Source organism: Lepus europaeus, chromosome 16, assembly GCF_033115175.1.
Source record: "Lepus europaeus isolate LE1 chromosome 16, mLepTim1.pri, whole genome shotgun sequence".
Classification (NCBI taxonomy): domain Eukaryota; kingdom Metazoa; phylum Chordata; class Mammalia; order Lagomorpha; family Leporidae; genus Lepus; species Lepus europaeus.
In genome coordinates, this window is record NC_084842.1 from 70443398 (window position 1) to 70466891 (window position 23494).

Genomic DNA, 23494 nt, shown 5'->3' on the forward strand with positions numbered 1-23494 from the left:
AGAAACTATATTTTAGGAAAAAAAATCATAAAAGCTACATATGCTGATATTGCTCCACTTTGAAGTCTTATTTATGTTAAAATATTCATCAAACTCTATGACCATTCTCAATAACTCTACAAAGCAAACTGTGGTAGGCACAGGCATTAACCTAAGAAAAATAAAATTTTTAATGTCATCAATAACCGCACAGAACAGATGCTTGTACATCTGAAGATGTGACTATATATTTGTAATATGTCTGATTTATGCTTAATTTGTTGCAACACTGAACTCTAAATTTACCTTCTGACTTAACAAAGCACCTGTTAAATTAACTAATCCCATCGTAAAGAACCAAAATAAACTTAAGTGGGTTTTAGAAAGTACCATCAGTTTCTGTGTTTAACTGCATGGGTCATTTCCATCAATGCAAAGTGAGAGTAAACTGCAACAAAGGATGGCAAACAAACAAAACACAAAACACATACACATACCCATCTGTGACTCAAACCTCCATCTTTCCATATATAAAAGGTACAGAATTCTGAATTTGATGTAATATTAGTGAATTCAGCATTCTGAGTTGACTCACTTCTACTATCCTAAAAAAATGTAGGCAGTAAGCACGCAGCACAAAAATTAGAAGGTCTCCAAGATTTCAAATAATTAAGGAATAGTTTTGACTACATCACTCAAAATTTTATGAACACAAAACTCTTAAAGAATGTTGATGACTAAGCTAGAATTATAAAGCCTAGAATTACCACTACTAGTAATCAAATAACAGCAAGGTGGGGCCGGCGCTGAGGTGTAGAGGGTAAAGCCTGCAGTGCTGGTTCGATTCTTGGCTGCTCCACTTCCAATCCAGCTCTCTGTTACAGCCTGGGAAAGCAGCAGAAAATGGCTCAAGTCCTTGAGCCCCTGCACCCCCGTGGGAAGACCTGGAGGAAGCTGCTGACTCCTGGTTTTGGACCAGCACAGCTCTGACCATTGCAGCCAACTAGGGAGTAAACTGGGGGATGGAAGACCTCTCTCTCTCTGCGCTTAACTCTGACTTTCAAATAAATGAATTAATTAAAAAAAAAAAAAAAACCAGCAAGACTACATACCACAAACCCATGAACAATAACTGTACACAGAGGTGACAGGCCATAATCACTCATTTTCCTCTAAGTGAGGATTATTTGTAAAAGACAAAGCTGTACTACAAATGGTCCAAATAAGATTTTATTTGGTCAAACTAATACCAACTAAAGGAACTTATCCAACTGTTTCTCAGCACTGCAGAGAACTAGTCTATGATGTAAACCAGAGAGATAATTACAGGCTAACACATGAATAATCGCTAAAGTATTTAGTTGAAGAAAAGTATAGCCCATTACTATTAAAACCTTGGGAAAACATCTATCCATGTCTTCCATAACCTTATCTCAAAGAAGAAAAATTCACTCAGACAGCTTGTAATTTTTTAACAAAAAATACTACCATAAATCTATAATCACATCTGAAATCTAAATATTAAAACATCTTAAAATATGCACTATGAAACACAGAAATCACACGCGTTCATTCTGTCCCGGAGCTTGGGGTCCCTGGGAGATTTCTAAAGCATACCTTTTAATCCACGCCATGGTCCTTCAAGAACATGTTAAGGAAGGTCACAGCCTGGAACACTTCGATGCACCTCAAAACACCTCAGCCAGTGTATCTGTATCATTCTCTTTTCCTTTTGAGATCATAATGGTTGCGAAGAACTATAATGCTTCCATTTGAATGATAGTCTCATAATTTCAAAGACTTAAAAACAAAAACAAAAAATAAGGACTTAAGTGTTGATATGTTAAACCCTAGTGCACTGTGTTAACTGCTAGTGACTAAGAGGAACAAAGTGCTGCTACTGCCCTACCATGTAACCCTGCCGTACTCAGGGCGGCCTCCAGGGAAGAAGCACAACTTCATGCTCTGAGGGACAGCTTGCTTTAGGGATCTCTCTCTCTCTGCTAAAGCCCCATGAATTGCTTTGCCCCAATTATTTCTTCATTTTTTTCCCCAAGAAACGTAACCTAAAAAGGACTCAAGTCGTGTTAGATACCAGCTAGGTCCACCTCTGAATGAGAGCTGGAAATCCCCCACGAGCCTGGACAAAAGGGAATGGGTCAATAGGGCGGGGGTTCCTTTAAACAACATGCTGCCAGCTGTTCACACAACTCAATCATTTAATTGTATGCAAGTTACTAAATGGAAAAAGAGACCACACCTCAGAATGCATATAAATGAACAGAGCGGGCTAGATATTGTGAAGTCTTTGTCCCAATTTCCTGGCATCCAACTCCTGAAGTCTTTCTTCAAAGTGGCTAATGACTATTTGTATGGTAACAAGCTGACCTATGCTGGCAGCCCCAGGTAGTTTCAGGATCCCAGCTGTCACTGAAAGGACACAGGCAAGAATAGAGAATTAGGACTTTCAGCCCCACCTCCAACCTCAGGGAAGAGAGAGGAGCTGAAGGTTAAACTGAGCACCAATGGCCAATTTTGACTATGTGATAAGGCAGCCATTAAATCCACAAAGGATTAAGTTCAGACAGTTTGCAGATGGCCAAACACACAGACATCCCTGGAAGCTGGTGCACCATTCCCCCCACCTCTCACCCTACCCATCTCTTCATCCGGAGTTCACAGATATCTTCTGTAGTATCATTTATAATAAGCCAGGAAGTGTGTTTTCAAGAACTCCATGTGCCACTCTAGCTAGTTAATGGAACTTCAATTTACAGCTGATCTATCAGAAGCATGGGGAAAATGACCTGGAGCTACCGACTGGGAACTGACAGGAAAGAGGAGACCACTGAGGCCATCAACCTGTGGGATCTGCTGCTGTCTCCAGGCAGAGAATCGGACCTGAACTGAACTGGAGGCCACTCAGGAGGTGAGCACCGCAGAAACGAACGCCTGCACGTTTGGTTAGAGAAGGCTTCTGTGTTTGCTGGTGGGAGAGCAGGAGAAAAGCTTTTTTCCTTCTGCAGAACGGTGACCCACCACGTTTTACTGCCGCTCTGTGCTTGCCTTGGAAAGTATCCGTTCCTGGTTCTTCTTCATCCCACCCCACTTTCTGACATAAAAACATTTAAAATAGCCCACCAAGACTACACAGTAGGAAAGCCATGTATCACATTTTTCATCTCTTAAGAACTCAGATTGCTTTTGTCGCTATGTAGTTACAAGAAAGATAAACAAAACAAGTAAAACTAACTGACAACTAATTAATGGATACATTTTAACATTTGTAAAGCAATTAAAGTCACTTTAGGATAACTGGTCAGGAAATCTTCAATGACATCTAACGGCAAAAAGGGCTTCCCAGGCAAGAAGGACAAGAACAGTTCTGTTATACTCCAGGCATGTGGAACAGCTCGTGCAAAAGCTGACGGACAAGGAATGAAAGATGACTGGTTCTGAGTTAGGGCTAAAAAGCACACACTAAGGCGAAAGTGAAACTGCGTCCTGTTGGATGGGGTGTACTCAACTGATGAAAATCTTTCAAGTCCTCTATCAGAAAAATTACATCTTTCTAAGATTTAAATTTATTGTAGATTGTGGAGAATGCAGATCACAAAATGGAAATCACTCTTCAGAAGGTGATAATGATGCCTGGGAAAGATTATGCGTAGGAAAGAACTCTGCTCGAGGAGGTGGAAAAAAACTAATACAGAACACAAGCAAGAGACCAGGTCCAGTGAAACCTCTGCCTGTAGCCACAGCCATTTTCTTCAACTGCTGATGTCACCACACTGGTGCATCTCATGGCTTCTCTCTGACTTCTGCTTAAAACCAACACTTCATGACTATGTGTTTCTCTCTCTCTCCTGGAAGTGTTAGGTAGGAAGCCAGAAATTGAGCCTATGTGTGTGTGTGAGAAAGGCCTGAAGACCAGCACCTACTATATACACTTTACAGATACAAGCTATTCTATGTCATGAATTTACATAAATGCAGATCTCAATCCACTAACATTGCTTTATGACAACCAGTGGGTCACTTTCTAAATGATAAATAAATAACTGCTATATTTTTGTCCTTGAATTTTAGTTTCCTTAGCAAAGGACAAGAAAAGTTAATCACCAAAGAATCTAAGTCAGAACTACAGAAGCTTTTTATGTATCACAAAGTATATGCATTTTTAACTTCTTACAAATTGTATCTACTCATAAGCAACCAGAAGTTTCAGCACAGAACTTTCTTGAGAAATCCTTAAAAGGCAGTATAGAAATCTAGCCAGGGAAGGACATTGTGGTACAGCAGGTTAAAGCCACCACTTGGGATGCTCGCATCCCATATGGTTTGACTCCTGGCTACTGGGCTTCTGATCAGCTCTCTGCTAATACACCTGGGAGCAGTGGATGATGGATCAAGTACTTGAGTCCCTGTCACCCATGTGGGAGTTCCAGAGAGAATTCCTGGCTCGTGACTTCAGCCTGGAGCAGGCAGAATTGTTGTGGCCATTTGGAGAGTGAACCAGCAGGTGACAGAGATATCCTTTTCTCTCTGTGTGTGTCACTGTCTTTCAAATAAATAACTAGAGACAGAGAGAGTTGACATTGTGACACAGTAGATTATGACACTACTAATGACTCTGGCATCCCATACCTGAGCATCAGTTCGAGTTCCAACTGTTCCATTTCCAATCCAGCTCCCTGCTAATGAACCTGGGAAAGCAGCAGATGATGGCCCAAGTGCTCGAGTCTCTGTCACTAACATGGGAGAACTGGATGGAGTTCTGGGCTTCTGGTTTCACCAGGACCATTGCAGCCATTTGCAGAGAAAACAGCGAATGAAAGATGAGACATCTCTCTTTACGGCTCTCTCACTGTCTTTCTCTCTCCTCTGCTGTGTGTGTGTGTGTGTGTTTCTATCCCTGTCACTCTGCCTTTAAAAAAATTAAAATTTCCTTTAAAAAATCTATTCAGTTGTTAAGATATATGTAGGTAGATCCACTTCTTTAAAAAATTTATCTTAATTATTTGAAAGGCAGAGTTATAGAGAAAGGTAGAGACACAGAGGTCTTCATCTGTTGGTTCACTCCCTAAATGGCAGCGACAGCAGGAGCTGAGCTGATCCAAAGCAAGGAGCCAGGAGCTTCTTCTGGGTCTCCCATGCTGTGCAGGGGCCCAAGGACTTGCACTCCTGATACCAATGTCAGAGACTCAGTTGGAATTCCAGGCTCTTAGCTTCATCCTGGCCCAGCCCCAGCCATTGCAGCCATATGGAGAGTGAGCCAACAGATGAAAGAGACATTCTCTCTCTCTCTCTCTCTCTAACTCTGCCTTTCAAATTAATCTTTTTTAAAGATTTATTTTATTTATTTGAAAAGCAGAGTTAGAGAAAGAGAGGGAAAAGCAGAAAGAGCTCTTCCATCCACCAGTTCACTCCTCAAATGGCCCCAATGGGCAGGGCTTGACCAAACCAAAGCCAGGAGCCAGGAGTTTCTTCCAGGTCTCCCATGTGAGTGCAGGAGCCCAAGCACTTGGGCCATCTTCCACTGCTTTTCCAGGCACATTAGCAGGGAGCTGGATTGGAAGTAGAGCAGCCAGGACTTGAACCGGTGCCCGTATGGGATGCCAGTATCACAGACAGCAGCTTTACCAGCTACACGACACCAGCCCTGATAAGTGTTTTTTAAAAAATACTAAATAGTGAATGTTCGTGAATATTTAAATAAATCACTAAACACCAATGAATATAAAATTAGGTATAGCAAATTACAGGATATGTTCTACAGACACTTGAATTTTGTTTAAATTCTCATTGTGAAATTGCACAGACTTGTCAAAATTTTACTTATTTATTTTATGTGACAGAGAGATCTCCCTCATCCCCTGATTCACTCACCCAAATGACCACCACAGCCAGGGTCGGGCCTGACAGGAGCCAGGAGCCAGGAGCCAGAAACTGACTTCTGGTCTGCCACACACCAATCATCATCTCTTGCTTCTCAGAGGTACAAATTAGCAGGAAGCCAGGATGAGGATCTAGGGCTAGAACCCAGGCACTCTGACAGGGAGTGTCCCAAGCAGAACTTTTTTCCCCCAGTAAAATATATTTCAACTTTATTATTTGTCCAGCTTTCTTGAAGTATGATTGGCAAATAAAAGTTAGGTATCTTGAAGATGAACAACATGTTTGGTATACATATACACTATGAAATGAAATGGTTACCATAGTCAAGCTAACATACCCACCACCCCACCTATTCACTTTTTGATTTGTAGTGAGATTATGTAAGATACAATTTCTCAGAAAACCCCAAGTCCACAATACATTACTACTAACTATAACCATTATGTTCAACACTTGGGTTCCAGAACCCTTACTCCAAGCAGAGACTTAATTACAGCCACCCGAACATCTCCATTTCAAACAAACTTGGAAACAGTCTTGTTATATAACAAAATTAACTGTCGGTACTGTCTAAAATATGAAACTCACATATTCTAGGAATTTCAACTCTATAAAGCATTGACAAGGCCAATAATCATTTCGAATCTTTACACTAAATCTGGTTTTTGGTGATTTTTAAAGGATCTTTTCTAGAATTATAAACAATTCTAATTCCTACTTTGATAGGAAAACTATTATTCCTTTTCCAAATTAAACTGGGGACAGTGGATTCAAATAGATAGCTAAGAGGCTAACCTCCAGAGAGCCCCGTAACTAGATACCTGTGATCCAGCAATTCCAGAAGAGGGAGTATTCAGGTAGTACTCCCAACTGGGGAGGCTCTGTTCTTAATTACACATACTAATTTTCAGTAACTTTAATAAAAATTCTAGGCTCAGACTTACCCAGGGCAAAATTTGCACTCCCTCACCCCCAACTCTAGAAGAGACAGTATGGAGAGGCATAATTTGAATAAACCTGTATAATACAAAATTACCCTTTTCAAATGGATTAGTGTTAATAAGATGTCACCTGCATGGGAGCCCGGAGTTGGGAAGGATGGGGAAAAGGGGGAGGGAGATGGAAAAACAGTGACTCAAAAAAGAGCTGAGTAGAAGACTCTGGGTAAGAAACATAATAAGCTCACAAATGTGACTATACATTTACTTAAAACGAGCAAGGCAAGAGAAACTGTGTTTCCATTCTAAGATTTCAGAAGGAACTAAGAAATGCTAATTGGCCTGAATGAACTTACTTCTCTTACTTTCTATGCAGGTTTGATGTGTTTACTTTTAAAATGGTTGATTAATGAATAAGTTTCTCCCCATCATTTTCTTTCTCCTTCAGCTTACTTCGGTAAGCCTCTGTTTCCCAAAGACGACATGCTGGTGCCTCAGGAGAACATGAGTGACCAAGAATGTGCCTGTCAAGCTCTGGCCTTGGCAGTCAGGAGTCACAGGCTAGCAATCTACTACATATGTTAGCTTCTGACCAGACTCCACTTCTCTGTAGATGACACTCACACAAAGCCGCAGTGACAGTATAACTAACACGGCTGAAGGAATCTAAAACACTGCTGCCACAGTAGGCACAGGCACTTATTGTCTGTAAAGGCACAATTCAGAATCCAGTTGCTGCTCTCACCAAAAATCTTTAAATCAAAATATCTCCCTAAGAATTTTAATTAAAATAAGAAAGGCTTATGCTTTAAGCTAAAGAAATTTCACACTCATGTTTACTACAATTCCATGGTTATGACTCAATCTGTGGCTCTAACTGATACTTCCAAGCCTTCCCTTCCTTTTCTTGACAAAGTCATTAGCTCAAGAGATATTTGAGCATCTACAATCTGTCAGTCCATTTTTAAGCACTGAGGATACGTCAATGTACAAATAAGAACAAAATCCTGGGCAGTACATAGCTTACATTGTAATTAGAATATCAGATGGTGGTAAACCCCATATAGCAAAATAGCAGGAAAGGACAGGGAAGACGGGATGGGTGGAGCACAATTTTAAGTAACTCCTCACTGAAGTGCTATTTTGAGTGAAGATCTGAAGGAGGTGCAGAAAGGGGCTAAATAGCAGCTGCAAAGACTCTGAGCGGGAGCACACTCCAGCAAGGAGACCAGTGTTGCCAGAACACAGCGACCACGAGGGTGGTGAGAATGTGTTATTTTAGTAGGTTACACCAGGAGATGAGAGGCTGTGGAATATGGGTGCATGTGCGTGTGTGTGTGCCTGTGTACATGTGTGTCCATGTGTGCACACACATGTTCTTCAGGGTGCCATGGATCACACAGATCTTGAAGCTTTTCACCCCAAATTTTGAGCAAAGTTAAACCAACATCTAATTAGAGAGAAATCAGGGTAACTCCAGTGCTATAATGAGGAAAAGCAGGAAAGACCATTTAGGAATCTACCGTAGCAGGGTAGGTTAAAGAGGACAGGCTTAAATCAGAGCAGAAGTGGTAGGAGAGTCAGAAGCAGTGGCATGTGAGTTATTGTCAAGACAAAACTAACAAATTCCCTGATAGCTCATTGGGGAGTTGGGGAGAAGAGAACAATGGTGACAGGTTTAGCCTAAGTAACCCAAAGCACAAGTTACTCCTAAATAAGATGGAAAGACTACAGGTAGAGATGTATAAGAAGGGGGTTCCATGAGTTTGCTTTTGGATATGTCAAGCATTCTACCATGTTGAGTTTATTACAGTTTACTAGAACTTTCTGCAAAGGTTATGGATACATAACAAGTCCAGGCGATCTACTTAGTTCTTGCCTGCAGTTAAGTTTTATAAAACTAATGAGGTAAAAGTATTTATTAAACAAGTACTCTAAGAATCTTACATTTTAATTATGCATCCTCTATATCCATCTATATTGTGTAGTAAAGATAATCTCACAAGAATACTTGAGAAAATTCTAATTTTAGAAACTATGTGATACTGTGACATATCTTTTGGTATTCATCCATGGTGCCTGTCTCCTATAGCTCTTGCTTTTCCTAAATGACTAGAACAACAAGGTAAAGTGGTTTGGTCTCTGAGCCTTGGTTCCTGAAGCAGCTTCAGAGTACTAAAGGTGAAAGACAGTCTTTGTTACCATGTTGAAGGGCTTTAGGACTTGGAAGCAATCCTCAGAAAGCAAAATCTCTCCGGCCTTCTCCCAGCCCTCCTTCTACCTGCATCTTTCTCTCCCCACAAACGTCATTCAGATTATTACTTCTCTTCCCCACCACAGGCCTCAAACTAGTCCTCCCCTTGCCTTTAAGTCTAGGAGCTGGCCAGAAAGAAATGCCCCGACCTGCCTCGTCTGATGTTGATCCTAATAACTCCATTTCAGAAGAGGGCCCCAGACCCATATCCAAGAGGAAGAAATGCTGCACAGAGGGGCCAAGAAGAATCTGAACTGACAGGTCGTCCTGGGTTTCCCCACTTTGCCTAGTATCATTAAACCAGGCAATCTTTGTCCAGTCATGTTTCTATACACTGTCCAACTGGTAGCTGCCACAATCATGATTATGAGATCAAGTCTCATAAAAAAGGAAAATCCAGGACAGGGTCTGAAGAGTTTCTGGACAGCTGATGTGTGGAGGCTTGCAGGACAGGAAACAAAACCTCACTGAGGAGCAGGCATGGCAGCTGTGCTTGCAACCCTTTCAGACGTCACCCTCTCTCTCTTCATCCTTTAAAACAGCCTTCAGAATAAACTAGTAAACGTAAAAACAGTGTTTCCCTGAGCTCTGTGGGCTGCTCTAGCAAACTAATGGAACCAAGGAGAGGGCTATGGGAACTCCAATAGGTAGCTGGTCAGTCAGAAGCTCTGAGTGCTGGACTCACAAATGCCCCTGAAATAGAGGCAGTCTTGGGTCTGAGCCCCCAACCCACGGGATCTGACTCTCCCCCAGCAGACAGTGTCAGAACTAAATTGAAATAGAGGATACCCAACTGGAGTCCACTATATAATTGATTGATTGCTTGTTGGTGGGGAGAAGTACCATACATAATGCAACAAGCACTACTTATTTTAATTTTATTTGAAAGGGAGAGAGAGAGAGAGACAGAAAAGGGCTTATTCCATTTACTGGCTCATTTACCTCCCAAATGACCAAAACAACCAGGGCTGTACCACGCTGAAGCCAGGAGCCAAAAATTCCATCTGGGTCGCAAGATGGGTGGTAGGGACCCAAGCATTTGATCTATCATCTACTGCCACCCAGGGTGCACATTATCAGGAAGCTAAATCAGAAGCAGAAGAGTGGGGACTGGAACCCTGATACTCCTATATAAGATATGGGCATCCTAACCGGCATTTTAACCACTGTGCCAAATGTCAGCCCCAAAAGTCACTATTTTCTGTTTCTCTAAGACTCAATGGCCGGTAGAATTTTATCAAACTCTTTAATAATCAGGCAATTCACCCACCAATCACTAAAAAAGAAGACACTCCTGCCTCCCACCCCCCCAAAAAAACCACAAACATACAAAAAAAAAAAAAAAATGAAGCATTAGCAAGCAGAGTCTACCTATGGATGAATGGATCTTCAAATGTAATACAGGCATATAATGGAATGCTATCCTGCCTTTACAGGGCAGGAAATTCTGACACATGCTATGGCATGGATGAACTTTGAAGACATCATGGTAAGTGAAATAAGTCAGTCACAAAAGGACAGATAGCTTATGACCCACTTATATATGGTACATGGTCGAATCCATACAGATAGAAAGAATGATGGTACCAGGAATTTGGGGAAAGAGGGAATGGAAACCTACTGCTTAATTGATGTAGAGTTTCAGTTTAGAAATGAAAAAAATTCTGGAGATGGGAGGTGTAGTGGCTGTACAGCAATGTGAATATACTTAATGCACTGAACTAAAAAATTAAAAATGGTCAAAAAACTGAACATACCTGATGGAAATAAATAGCGGGTAGTAAGTTGCTCTCTTCCTTATATTTTGATAAGTTTCCTAATATTTTCCCTTGTTTTTTTGTTTTGTTTTGTTTTTTAATTAGGCAGAGTTAGACAGTGAGAGAGAGAGACAGAGAGAAAGATCTTCCCTCCATTGGTTCACCCCTCAAATGGCTGCTACGGCCGGAACTATGCAAATCTGAAGCCAGGAGCCAGGTGTTTCCTCCTGGTCTTCCATGCGGGTGCAGGGGCCCAAGCACTTGGGCCATCCTCCACTGCCTTCCCGGGCCACAGCAGAGAACTGACTGGAAGAGGAGCAACTGGGACTAGAACCTGGCGCCCATGTGGGATGCCAGCGCCGCAGGCGGAGGATTAACCAAGTGAGCCACGGTTTTGGCCCCTAAAATTTTCCCTTGTTTTACAGCAAACCTATATCTCCTCCAATTTTCTTATCTTCATAAATGACACCATCTACCCACCTAGAGAATCATAACATTCAATCTTCTTTGTTCCCATCCTTAGCCACTGAGTCTTCAAGATTTCAATATAATGCTACTTGAGTCTAATGCCTTTCATTCTGAACAGCATGGCCCTCAGTAAGTTCTTCCTCACAACAGACAATTGTTGTAAATCTTCCATCCTCAGAAGCCTAGCTTTCACAATTACTAGCAGCTATTCTCTTGAAACAAAGTTTGCATGGAAAACCTTGACAAAAGCCCTCACTGTCTATCCAATTTCTAAACTGAAAGCAATACATTAAAAAATACTTTGTTATCTGGTCCAACCTACCTTTCTGGATTCAGCTCCTAAGCTCCACCTGCTTCCCAAACTGTACAGCAGATTCTTCACTCCCCTCTTCCTTACCATGCCTACAGCATATGAGGGACCTCTTCCTTCCTTGCTTTTTTTAATACATGTTTCTGTAGCTGTGCAGAAGCCTGTTCCTTTCAACTCTATTGAAATCTGTCCACTGGGGCTGGCACTATGGTGCAGCGGCATCCCATATGGGTGCTGGTTCGAGTCCCGGCTGCTCTACATGAGTATATTCCAAAATTTTTAAAAGTAGCTACTCTGGGGGAAGACAGGCTTCTAACCTATTACAAAGCTAAAACAGAAATTATTCGTGTGACGATTGCACACTGTTTCCAATGAGTTACAAACAGGTAGGAAGAGGCCAAAAGGCAGACCCTCTTTTCTCCCTCCTATCTATTTGGCCCGCCCTCATTCCTTCTGCGTTGAACCAGTGGTACAGAACTTAAATGAACAGAGCAGAAGCACAAGCAGTCTGTCCCGGCACAGACTCATCTTGGCCCAGGCTCCCTCAGGGCTGCCAGGACACGCTCCGCAGGGCCAGCTGCACCAGAGTTGAGAAAACAGCCTCATGCTTCCTGGACCTCCGTTCAGGCTTACCTTTCGACTGGCTTTGTTGTTCCTACTCACAAGAGTATTAACAAATATTGGGCATTCATGGTTTTTGAACAAACTCATCTCCAACAAGAACCACACCCTGACTGCAGGAAGACAAAAGATAGTCATTACCCAGGTATTTTTTTTTTTTAAGATTTATTTATTTATTTAAAAGACAGAGTTACACAGAGGGAGAGAAAGAGACAGAGACAGAGAGAGAAAGAGATGCCTTCCATCCCCTGGCTCACTCCCTAGATGGCAGCAAAAGCCCGAGCTAAGCCAATCCGAAGCCAGGAGCCAGAAGCTTCCTCCAGGTCTCCCATGTGGGTGCAGGGGCTCAAGGACTTGGCCCTTCCACTGCTTTCCCAGGCCATAGCAGAGAGCTGGATGGGAAGTGAAGCAGCCGGGACTCAAACCCACACCCATAAGTGATGCTGGCACTGCAAGCAGCAGTTTTACCCACTATGCCACAGTGCCAGCCCCAGCCCCAGGTATTTTTAACCAAAATCTCCTGCCCCCACATTTCCAGAACTCAGCTTCTTCTATGATTATTTAAAAGTCTAAAAGTAAGAAGAGGGAGAAGAATCCTCCAGGAAGCCTTCATCAATACTCTCAGTCTGCAGTAACCGGTTTCTCTCTGTGCCCAACATTCCTTGTGAATGTCTATTATGGAGCAGCATTGTGTCATAGCAGGTAAAGCCACCACCTGAGAGATGCCAGCATCCCATATGGGCACCCATTTGTGTCCCAGTTACTCCATTTCTGATCTAACTCCCTGTTAATGCACCTGGGAAAAACAGTGGAAGATGGCCCAAGCCCTTGGGCCTGTGCAGCCACGTTGGAGACCCAGATGAAGCTCCTGGGTCCAGACTTCGGCCTGGCCCAGCCCTGGCCATTGCAGCCATTTGGGGAGTAAACCAGAGGATGGAAGATCTCTGTCTCTCCCTCTCTTTTTAATTCTTTCAAATAAATACATAAATATTAAAAAAAAAAAAAAGGTCTATTATGGGAGCCAATCTGTTCTCCCTTACATTATACTTGGCTGTGAGTACACTGACACCCCATCAGGCACAAACTACCAAGGACCACACTTATCATTTATTTAACCCAAGGTGTTCAAAGTTCTCTGCTGAAACAGATTGTTACAAAATGTTTCCTAAACAGAATTTGCATGATATCAGACAAGTTCACAGATGGTATGCATTTAACTCCATAATAAAAATGTCAATAGGCAATATCAAATCAAGTAAGGATCAACAAGTTTTAAATAGAGACCTATTTCAACATATTTGATTACAAGAAAACTTTGAGTTGGAAGAGACTACACACCTCAAAAACTGCTACACTTCATGGGCAAAGTAGTAAAGTTAAAGACTATCAATGGCCTTTTAACTGCTCCAGTCTATTGTATCCTAAGGAAAAAAGGCTTGTCTCCATCACGTTACATTACAAGAGTCTAAATACAACTGTCATTTCTGTATATTCTGATTAATTTATTAGTCTTCTTGTGTAAAATTTTCACTCAAAAATTAAAATACAAGCTTTCCACTGATTTCATTTTTTAATGTTCCCTTTGTGATCTACATCTGATGGTAAAACAAAATCCTGGCTGTCAGTAAATATTCTGTATTTAAATAAAATTGGTAAGAATACAAAATAACTTTGAAAACATTCCTTAGTAGTGACATATACTATTTCATGCTCTAAAGAACACTGCAAATTATAAATGACAACTGCAAATAAGAACTTACATTTATTAGTAACCTTGGTATACAAAAAGGATTGTCTAAATACTTTAAATGCATTATAACATTTATTCACTACCAACCCTAAGGGATGGGCATGAGAATTAATCCCACTTTATAGATCTTGGGCTTAAAAAAGGTCAAGTGATTTACAGAGAGTGGCATGTAGGTGGTAGAACCAGAATTCAAAGCCTGGTCTTTGTGATTCCAAAACTACTACTCACTCGCATGCCATGCATTTAACAAGTCACATCAAAAGTCTGTCCTGCCATGAAGCAGAGGTTGCTAGTCCTAAAGGGATGATCCTAGCACAATCCCAAGTCCTGTGACCTTACAAAGCATTCCTCTTAGCATGCTAATGTTTTGAAGTAACTGGAAACAAAGCTTTTTATAACTAAAGAAAAAAACTTTAGCAACGGATGAATATATATATATATATATATATATATATTTTTTTTTTTTTGACAGGCAGAGTGGACAGTGAGAGAGAGAGACAGAGAGAAAGGTCTTCCTTTTGCCGTTGGTTCACCCTCCAATGGCCACCGCGGTAGCGCGCTGCGGCCCGCGCACCGCGCTGATCCGATGGCAGGAGCCAGGTGCTTCTCTTGGTCTCCCATGGGGTGCAGGGCCCAAGCACTTGGGCCATCCTCCACTGCACTCCCTGGCCACAGCAGAGAGCTGGCCTGGAAGAGGGGCAGCCAGGACAGAACCGGCGCCCCGACCGGGACTAGAACCCGGTGTGCCGGCGCCGCAAGGCAGAGGATTAGCCTAGTGAGCCGTGGCGCCGGCCCGGATGAATATTTTAAGAAAAAGAGCTCAACATCTACAGAAGCGCCTTTTTTGTTTTAAGTACTAGCTGATCTAGTGGATTCAGGAATTGCCACCCTTTCCACTGGGTTGCCAGTGCAGATGAAGAGGTAATCTCCTGTATTTAAAAAAAAAAAAAAGCGCTACACACCAGCTTGGATTTTAATTTAACTAAACAATCTCTTAGAGCCAATGCCCTTCCAGGACATAGAAGGAGGCTCATGGTACACAGCTTAAAACTCCAAAGATTGGGGCCAGAACTGTGGCACAGTGGGTTAAGTTACCGTGGCCAACTGGGGAGTGAAGCAGAGGGTAGACAATCTCTCTGTGTCTCTCCCTAACTCTGCCTTTCAAATAAATCAATCTTTTTTTTTTTTTTTTTAAAGGACTCTGAAGACTGTAATATATACTACAAATGCCAGCCTTTTCTCTTTAGGATTGCTGTTGTTGCTAGTAACTGAGATCAGATTTCCATGAATTTTGAGTAGTTTGTCTCAATCCCTGTTCATCATAAGCCTTATTACTTCCACTGCACAGTTTTGCAAAACTGATGCTTTATCGAGATATATGTGACATACATTAGACAAACATTATCTGTGAACCTTCAGTATTCATGTTCTGTTAGAATGCCATGGTCATTTTTTGTCTGAGTTCTGTTTTGTTTTAATGTTTATTTTTTCATCTACTTGAAAGGCAGAACAACAGACAGAAAAAAGAGAGATCTTCCATCTGCTGACTTACTCCCCAAATGCCCACAATAGCGAGGACTGAGCCAAGTTGAAATCAGAAGCCAAGAACTCCATCTGGGTCTCCCACATGGGTGGCAGAGGCCCAAACACTCAACTACTGTCTCCCAGCATGCATTAGCAGGAAACCGGACTGGAAGCAGAGTAGCTGGCACTCAAATCAGCACTCTGATGTGGGATGCAGGCAGAGCAAGAAGCGGCTTAGCTGACTGCAGCACAACATCTGTCCTGCATTTTATCTTTAATTATGTGGGTGCTGCAGTTTGAATGTGTGTCTCCCCAAAATTCATTCACTGAAATCTTAAGCCCCAAGGCGATGGCATGGGAGGAGAAAGGGAGCAGGCTTTAGAAGGCGATTAGTGCATGAGGGCTGAGCTCCCATGAATAGGATTAGAGACCCCCTCGCCCTCTCCCACCATGGGAGAAGTTAGAAGACATCACCTATGAACTAGAAAGATGACTCTCACCAGACACTGCCTCTGCTGGAGCCTCGAGCTCTGACTTCCAGACTCCAAAACTGAAAGAAACCGTTTCTGTTGTGGATAAGCTACTCTGTTTACAATGTTTTGTTCTAACAGCCCAAATGGACTGAGACAGTGAGATGAACTCCAATTCTACAGGGAATATAACGAGTGTGTGTCAAAACTGCTACCCTCAGGGGCTGGCGTTGTGGCACAGTGGGTTGAGCTCCTGCTTGAGACACTGCACTCTACAAAGTGCCAGTCCAGCTTCCTGCGGATGCTCCTGGGAAGGCAGCAGACAATGGCCTAATTATCTGGGATCCTGCCACCCACATGGGAGACCCAGATGGAGTTCTGGGCTCCTGGCTCTGCCCAGCCCAGCTCAGCCTTGTTGAAGTTAACCAACAGATAGTAGGTATCATTCTCTTCCTCTCTGTGTGTCCTCTGTCACTCCACCTTTCGAATAAATACGTAAATAAAGCTTTTTAAAAAATAAATAATGAAGGGACAGGCTTTTGGCACAGTGGTTAAAGTACCACAGTTAAGGTACTGCTTTGGATACCTGCATCCCATTGAGGATGGATGCCTGAATGGAGCTACACCTCCACTTCCAATCTCAGTTTCCTGATGCATGCCCACCAAGGCAGCAAATGATTGCTCAAGGACTTGGCTCCCTGCCACCCACAGGGGAGATCCAGATGGAGTTTTCAGCACCTAGCTTTGGCCTGGTCATAGCCTTGGCTATTGTAGGCATTTTCAGAGTAAATTACCAAATGGAAGATCTCAGTCTTTCAAATACAATAATTGTTCAAAGTTCCTTTTTAAAATGAATATATTTATCACAATTTTTAATATTAAAGTGATTTTTAAGCATTTAAACATTCATCACAAAAAAAAAACTATTTGCAAAGACAAAAATAGGTTTCTACCAAAGACTATTTATTTATTTTATTTTTATTGTTTTAGTTTTTTGACAGGCAGAGTGGACAGTGAGAGAGAGACAGAGAGAAAGGTCTTCCTTTTTGCCGTTGGTTCACCCTCCAACGGCCGCCGTGGCTGGCGCGCTGCGGCCGGTGCACTGCGCTGATCCGAAGGTAGGAGCCAGGTGCTTCTCCTGGTCTCCCATGGGGTGCAGGGCCCAAGGACTTGGGCCATCCTCCACTGCACTCCCAGGCCACAGCAGAGAGCTGGCCTGGAAGAGGGGCAACCGGGATAGAATCTGGCGCCCTGACCGGGACTAGAACCCGGTATGCCGGTGCCGCAAGGCGGAGGATTAGCCTAGTGAGCCGCGGCGCCAGCCTTACCAAAGACTATTAAGGTATCCTTATAACTTTAACTCATCTTTACCAGTGTCTTTAACATTTCAAATTTACATATTTATTTCAGTATATTAGTATATTTCATTATAACACATAATGACATATTTGGTACATATTTTAATGTTCTGTTAGTATGTGCAATATCTAGGATGGGGCCAGCGCTGTGGCACAAAGGATCAAGCCGCTGCCTACAATGCCGGCATCACATGTGGACATTGGTTCGAGTCCTGGCTTCCAATCCAGCTCCCTGCTAATGCACCTAGGAAGAAAGCAGCAAAAGATGGCCCAAATGCTTGGGCCCCTGCACCTATGTAGGAGACCCAGAAGAGGATCCTGGATCCTGGCTTTGGTCTGGCCCAGTTCCAGCCATTGAGGCCATTTGGGGAGTGAGACAGCAAACGGAAGATCTCTCTCCCCCACCCCACCCCACCCCACCCCCTTTGTAACTATGCCTTTCAAATAAAATAAATCTTTTTTTTTTTTTTGGACAGGCAGAGTGGACAGTGAGAGAGAGAGACAGAGAGAAAGGTCTTCCTTTTGCTGTTGGTTCACCCTCCAATGGCCGCCGCGGTTGGCGCGCTGCGGCCGGCGTACCACGCTGATCCGATGGCAGGAGCCAGGTGCTTCTCCTGGTCTCCCATGCGGGTGCAGGGCCCAAGCACTTGGGCCATCCTCCACTGCACTCCCTGGCCACAGCAGAGAGCTGGCCTGGAAGAGGGGCAACCGGGACAGAATCCGGTGCCCTGACCGGGACTAGAACCCGGTGTGCCGGTGCCGCAAGGCGGAGGATTAGCCTAGTGAGCCGCGGTGACAGCCCTCAAATAAAATAAATCTTAAAAAAAAAATCTAGATGTGATGAAAGAAGAGATGACAAGACTGCTGCATGTGTCACTTAGCTCTTAGAGTACACGGGTAAGGCCTCAAAGACAGGCACCCTTCTTTGTCTTGGCAGGAATTAACTAAATCCATCACCTCAGTTAATCACTACAGGCACTGAGGAAAAATATTTAGGAATCCAAGCACAAGTATCATCCCTCCAGGAGAAAAAAACACAGAATATTTTTCCTGAAGGCTCTGCAAAGAGAATCATGAGTGTCCTCATAGTCACAGTATTACTGAGTCTGTGCCCTTATTAAAATAACGCAAGCTTGGCCGGTGCCGTGGCTCAACAGGCTAATCCTCCGCCTTGCGGCGCCGGCACACCAGGTTCTAGTCCTAGTCGGGGTGCCGGATTCTATCCCGGTTGCCCCTCTTCCAGGCCAGCTCTCTGCTATGGCCTGGGAAGGCAGCGGAGGATGGCCCAAGTGCTTGGGCCCTGCACCCGCATGGGAGACCAGGAGAGGCACCTGGCTCCTGGCTTCGGATCAGCGCGATGCGCCGGCTGCAGCGGCCATCGGAGGGTGAACCAACGGCAAAAGGAAGACCTTTCTCTCTGTCTCTCTCTCTCACCATCCACTCCACTCTGCCTGTCAAAAAAATAAAAAATAAAAAATAAAAAAAATAATAACGCAAGCTTTCTGTCAATACAGGAGAACCAGCACGGGGTGGCAGAAGGGCCACTAACAGGAGTTTTAACCTAGGATTCATCCCTCTCCTTCCAGTCAGCATCTAAATACGCCAGACCCATTCTACCTTTGAAAGCTCCACTGCAACACCTATGGCTCCCACCTACCAAGTTCAGAGGCATTGATCTTGAAAGAGTTGCTACCTTTCTTTATCTGTAACTCCTCAACCTATGACACACTACATTACAGCTCCCACTAGCTCACTGAAATTGTTCTTGGCAAGGTCTTTTAAGTCCCAATTCTGATGAACATTAGGTTTATCTCATTTGCCCTGATCTGGCTCTGATTTTAGAAGTAGTCCCTCTTCATTTTTGTGACGTTAGTTTGGGTTTTGGTTTTTTGTTTCGTTTTTGGGTGGTTTTGTTTGTTTATTTATTTGAAAGAGAGAGATTCCATCTGCTGGTTCACTCCCCAACAGCCAAGGCTGGGCCAGACCAAAGCCAAGAGCCAGGAACTCCATGTGGGTCTCCTACATGGGTGGCAGGGACTCAAATACTTCAGCCCCCATCTGCTGCCTCCCAGGATGCACATTAGCAGGAAGCTAGATCAGAAGCCAAGTAGCCAGGTTATGAGCATCCCTAGTAGTAGCTTAACCTGCTGGGCCATAGCACCTACCCCACTATGAAGGCTTTTGTCCCACCTCTCTTATTATCAATTTTCTTTTATTAGCTTCTATAGCTCTACCCATTCTCAAAAAAAAAAAGAAAAGAAAAGAAAAAAGAAAAAAGATTTATTTATGTGAAAGGCAGAATTACAGAGACAGAAAGAGGAGAGAGAGAGAAATCAATCTTCCATCTGCTGGTTCACCCTCCAAATGGTCGCAACAGCTGGGGTTGGGCCAGCCTGAAGTCAGGAGCTTCTTCCGAGTGTCCCATGTGGTGCAGGGGCTCAAGCACTTTGGTCATCTTCTGCTGCTTTCCCAGGCACATTAGCAGAGAACTGGATCAGAAGTGGAGCAGCTGGGACTCAAACTGGCACCCAAATGGGATACCTGAGTTGCAGGTCCCTACCCATTCCTTAAGTATTGAGGACTGCCAGAGAGAGGTTTGTCTCCACAGGAGATCGTAACACCTCCCAAGGAACTAAGGACCCTAACAGTCTACAGATAATGTTTTTCCAACCTTGACTCCTCTCTTGAGCTCCAGTAACCTGGATATGGTGACTCAACACCTCTCACAAAGACTCAATACTTCACCACAAATGGTGACTCAATAGCTCTCACAAATGTTCAGATTAAACATTTCTCTCAGCACTAACTCAACTCCTCCACTATAATGTTTGTTTCAGTGCCATGTCATCTCAGTAAGTGGTACAAATGTGCCCCAAGCAACACTGTGTGAAGCATCAGAACTCTTGACAAATTGTTAATAGCTTGGTGACTAATCACTCTTACCACTGTCCCCAACTAGTTATATTAAAGAATATAAAGCCCCACCTTATTATCCCAGAAGGCAACCTGTTCAAATAGTAAAAAGTTCCTTTTAGATATCATGAAGAAATTACTTCAAATAATAGAGCTAACATTACTTGCTACTTAAACCATGGAGTAAATATACCTAATAAAGTTTTTAGAATCTTAATAGTTAACTATTATTAAAATTTTAATAAGTATACATGTAGATTCCCAGCTTGTATCTTTTTTTTTTTTTTTTTTTTCCAATTTCCAATGGGAGAAAGAAAACAGACACATTTAAAAGGAGAAAGACATCTGGTTAATAATAAGTGAAATCACCACAAAAGCTTCACAACAGAACTGAAAAAAACATGTGATTTTATAACCGTGAGCCCCAGCACTGTCTCAAAGCCCTCCCATTCCACAGTGGAAACCTACCCTTAGATGTAAGAACAACCTGCCAGTGTTTAAGGCACTGGATGGGGGAAGTCACCTGACCAAGCAGAAAGGACAACAGCAGGACTGGTGTGACACAGTAGGCTAAGCAGCTGCTCAGGACCCTGGCATCCCACATTAGACCTAGGGTTCCAGTCCCAGCTACTCTGTTTCTCATCCAGCTTTCTGCTAATGTATCTGGGAAGCAGCAGATGATGGTCCAAGTACATGCATCCCTTCCACCTCTATGGGAGTCGACCGGGATGGAGTTCTGGGCTCCTGGCTTTCACCCTGGCCTAGTTACAGTCATTTAATTTGAGAGAGAAACAGCAGATGGAAGACAACTCTCCATCTCTGTCTCTCCCTCTCCTTCAAAAGGCAAGGGAAAGGAAGAAGAAATGACAAGAGGGCACTGATGGCAGAGTTAATAAAAGTCAAAAAAAGGAAGAGTATTCTTCTTCCTGAAACAGACCCCCTTTCCCAGGGATATGGAAACTATATACATTCCAAAGTTTTAGAAACATTTTAATATCTACTTCATAATCTGTGACCAGGTGCAATCTTTCAAAAGTATACTGAGTTGGAGTTATTAGGAAATCATCCAACATAAGCATGAACCTCAGTGGGCACTGTTAGGGACCAGTGCTAGGAAAGCCATCTGTTTGATGGAACTAATATTTCTACTTCCCTAGTGATTACGGCTATCAGTGACAACTGTGAAGACCCAAGAGAAGAAAAGAAATTTCAACTGCCTCAAAAGTTTAATTATCCATATAAACTGGCCAAGATATTAAAGTTAAATGTTACACAAAGGGATCTCTAATCCCTAATATTTTTTAGCTAATTATTCCATTGGTAGACTACATCTGCTCTGCTAAAATTTGGTTATGAATCAGAAGTAACTCATTGGGAATGTCTTTATATCTAAAAGTGACTGTGGATAATAACTACAATTCACAAAAATTGTTATTTTTAATGTGCATAAAAATCCTCCTGAAAACAAGTCCTATACAATGAAAGAACAAATGTTACGGTCAAAATTGAAACTCTTAACCAATAGTAAGGAGAGTAAGGATTAGACTAAATTTAATAAAAAATTTTTTTAAAAAAAGGAGCTAATATTAACAGTACATTCAATTTGTATTTTTTAGTATCTTCAATACTCAACATCCTATGACCAGGAAGCATGTTATGTACTATCTTTAAAAAGAAAGCCAATTTATTATGATGATTTACATATATAAATAATTCAAAGAATTGCAAACATATACTCTGACACTTCACAAATTCTGACCATGATTACACATACAAAGGGTTTTTTGTTTTCTATTTTTTTTGGACCAGGGACATTTTATGTTCTATTAGCATTTCATTCTTCCTTTTTCCCTTTTTTTTTAAGTAAACATTTTCTAGAAATTTTTGAGAAATACATCTTCCAGATATTTTGATTTTAAACATATGAAATATGTATCATAAGTTATGCTGTAAGTGTAAAAAATATCAACAGTATGTTTATGAAAAATACCACAGCTCCCTTAGTTTCTTTACCTTAGCTACAGGCAATACTCTTTAAATCTCAGAGTAAATCTACTCTTACCACTTATAATTATTATCAATCTCAATAATGTATTAAATCTTTTTATTTAAAAATACAAAGTCAGTGTTGGGTATTGTGGTATAGTTGGTTAAGTCACTTCGTAGGATGCTCACATTCCATATCCGAGTGCCAGTTTGAGTCCCAGCTCCTCTGCTTCCAATATAGCTTCCTATAATCTGCTTGGGAAAGCAGCAGGTGATGGTCCAAATACGTGGGTTCCTGCCACCCACATTGGGAGACCCAGATGGAGTCCCCAGATCCGCCTTCAGCCTGCCCAGCCCTGGATGTTGCGGGTATTTCAGAAGTGAACCAGCAAATGGAAGAGAGATCTCGGTCTCTCCCTGTCACTCTACTTTCAAATAAATAAATATATCTTCAAAAAATAACAAAAGTAGAATAAGCAGCACTGTGCCTGAAACTATCCAGATGTATGAACTAATCATATCAAACAGAAAACACTTGACTCCAAACATTCACATGTATAGTCTTAGGCCACAGCTGGAGGTAAAGCTTCATTCTTAAGTGCTATCGCACACAGTAGTTCTTTTGAGAAAATATTTGATGACAGAAACTATGACCATAAAACTCCCTAATCTTAGAATTTACTTTCACACACACATCTGAATTACATGTTTGGAGAAAATATCATAAAAACATTCAACCAAAACCATTCCAAGTTCCTTCAAACTCCTAAGGAAAGAACACAGCAAAGATACCAGAATAGAATCATTGTCTCAGTTTGCATCATGGTAACTTACCCCACACCCCCAGAAAAGCATTCGCCCTCAGGGACTCACAAATAACAAACACAGAATTAATTCATTTCAACTGTGCAATCGATTGTAAGCAGTCTTTCATCGCTCCAGAAAGGCTCATCATTGTAGATACTCATCAGTTTCTGAGCCACATCCACAGCTGCTATCTTAGTTAGAAAAATAACAAAATGACAGCAAAGACTTCAAAATGACATTTTTACAACAGTTTGACATAAAATAAAAAGAACTCCAGTATCACAGAAAAAAAATGCTACCTATAGCATCAAAAACAACAGAATATCGAAGCATTCTTAATAGTACTCTCCTTCGTTTACATGGTGCTAGAATAATTCTCTACGCTCACTGGCATGTCAGAGATATCTTTGCTTTACTATTTTTTACCATAAATGATATCACCAAATTAGCTAGCAATTAAT

The 23494-nt window shown here is 42.2% G+C and overlaps 1 protein-coding gene across 3 annotated transcripts in view; it reads right to left on the reverse strand.

Moving 5' to 3' along the window:
* RBPJ (recombination signal binding protein for immunoglobulin kappa J region) overlaps positions 1-23494 on the reverse strand; it is a 101313-nt gene that overhangs the window by 62534 nt on the left and 15285 nt on the right. The window contains exon 2 of one of the 3 annotated variants that reach the window (XM_062212879.1): positions 1597-1779. The exons of the other annotated variants lie outside the window; for them this stretch is intronic. Coding sequence (XP_062068863.1) covers positions 1597-1613 — 17 coding nt within the window. The 5' untranslated portion in view covers positions 1614-1779. The remainder of the gene's footprint in view (positions 1-1596; positions 1780-23494) is intronic. 3 annotated transcript variants of the gene reach the window in all.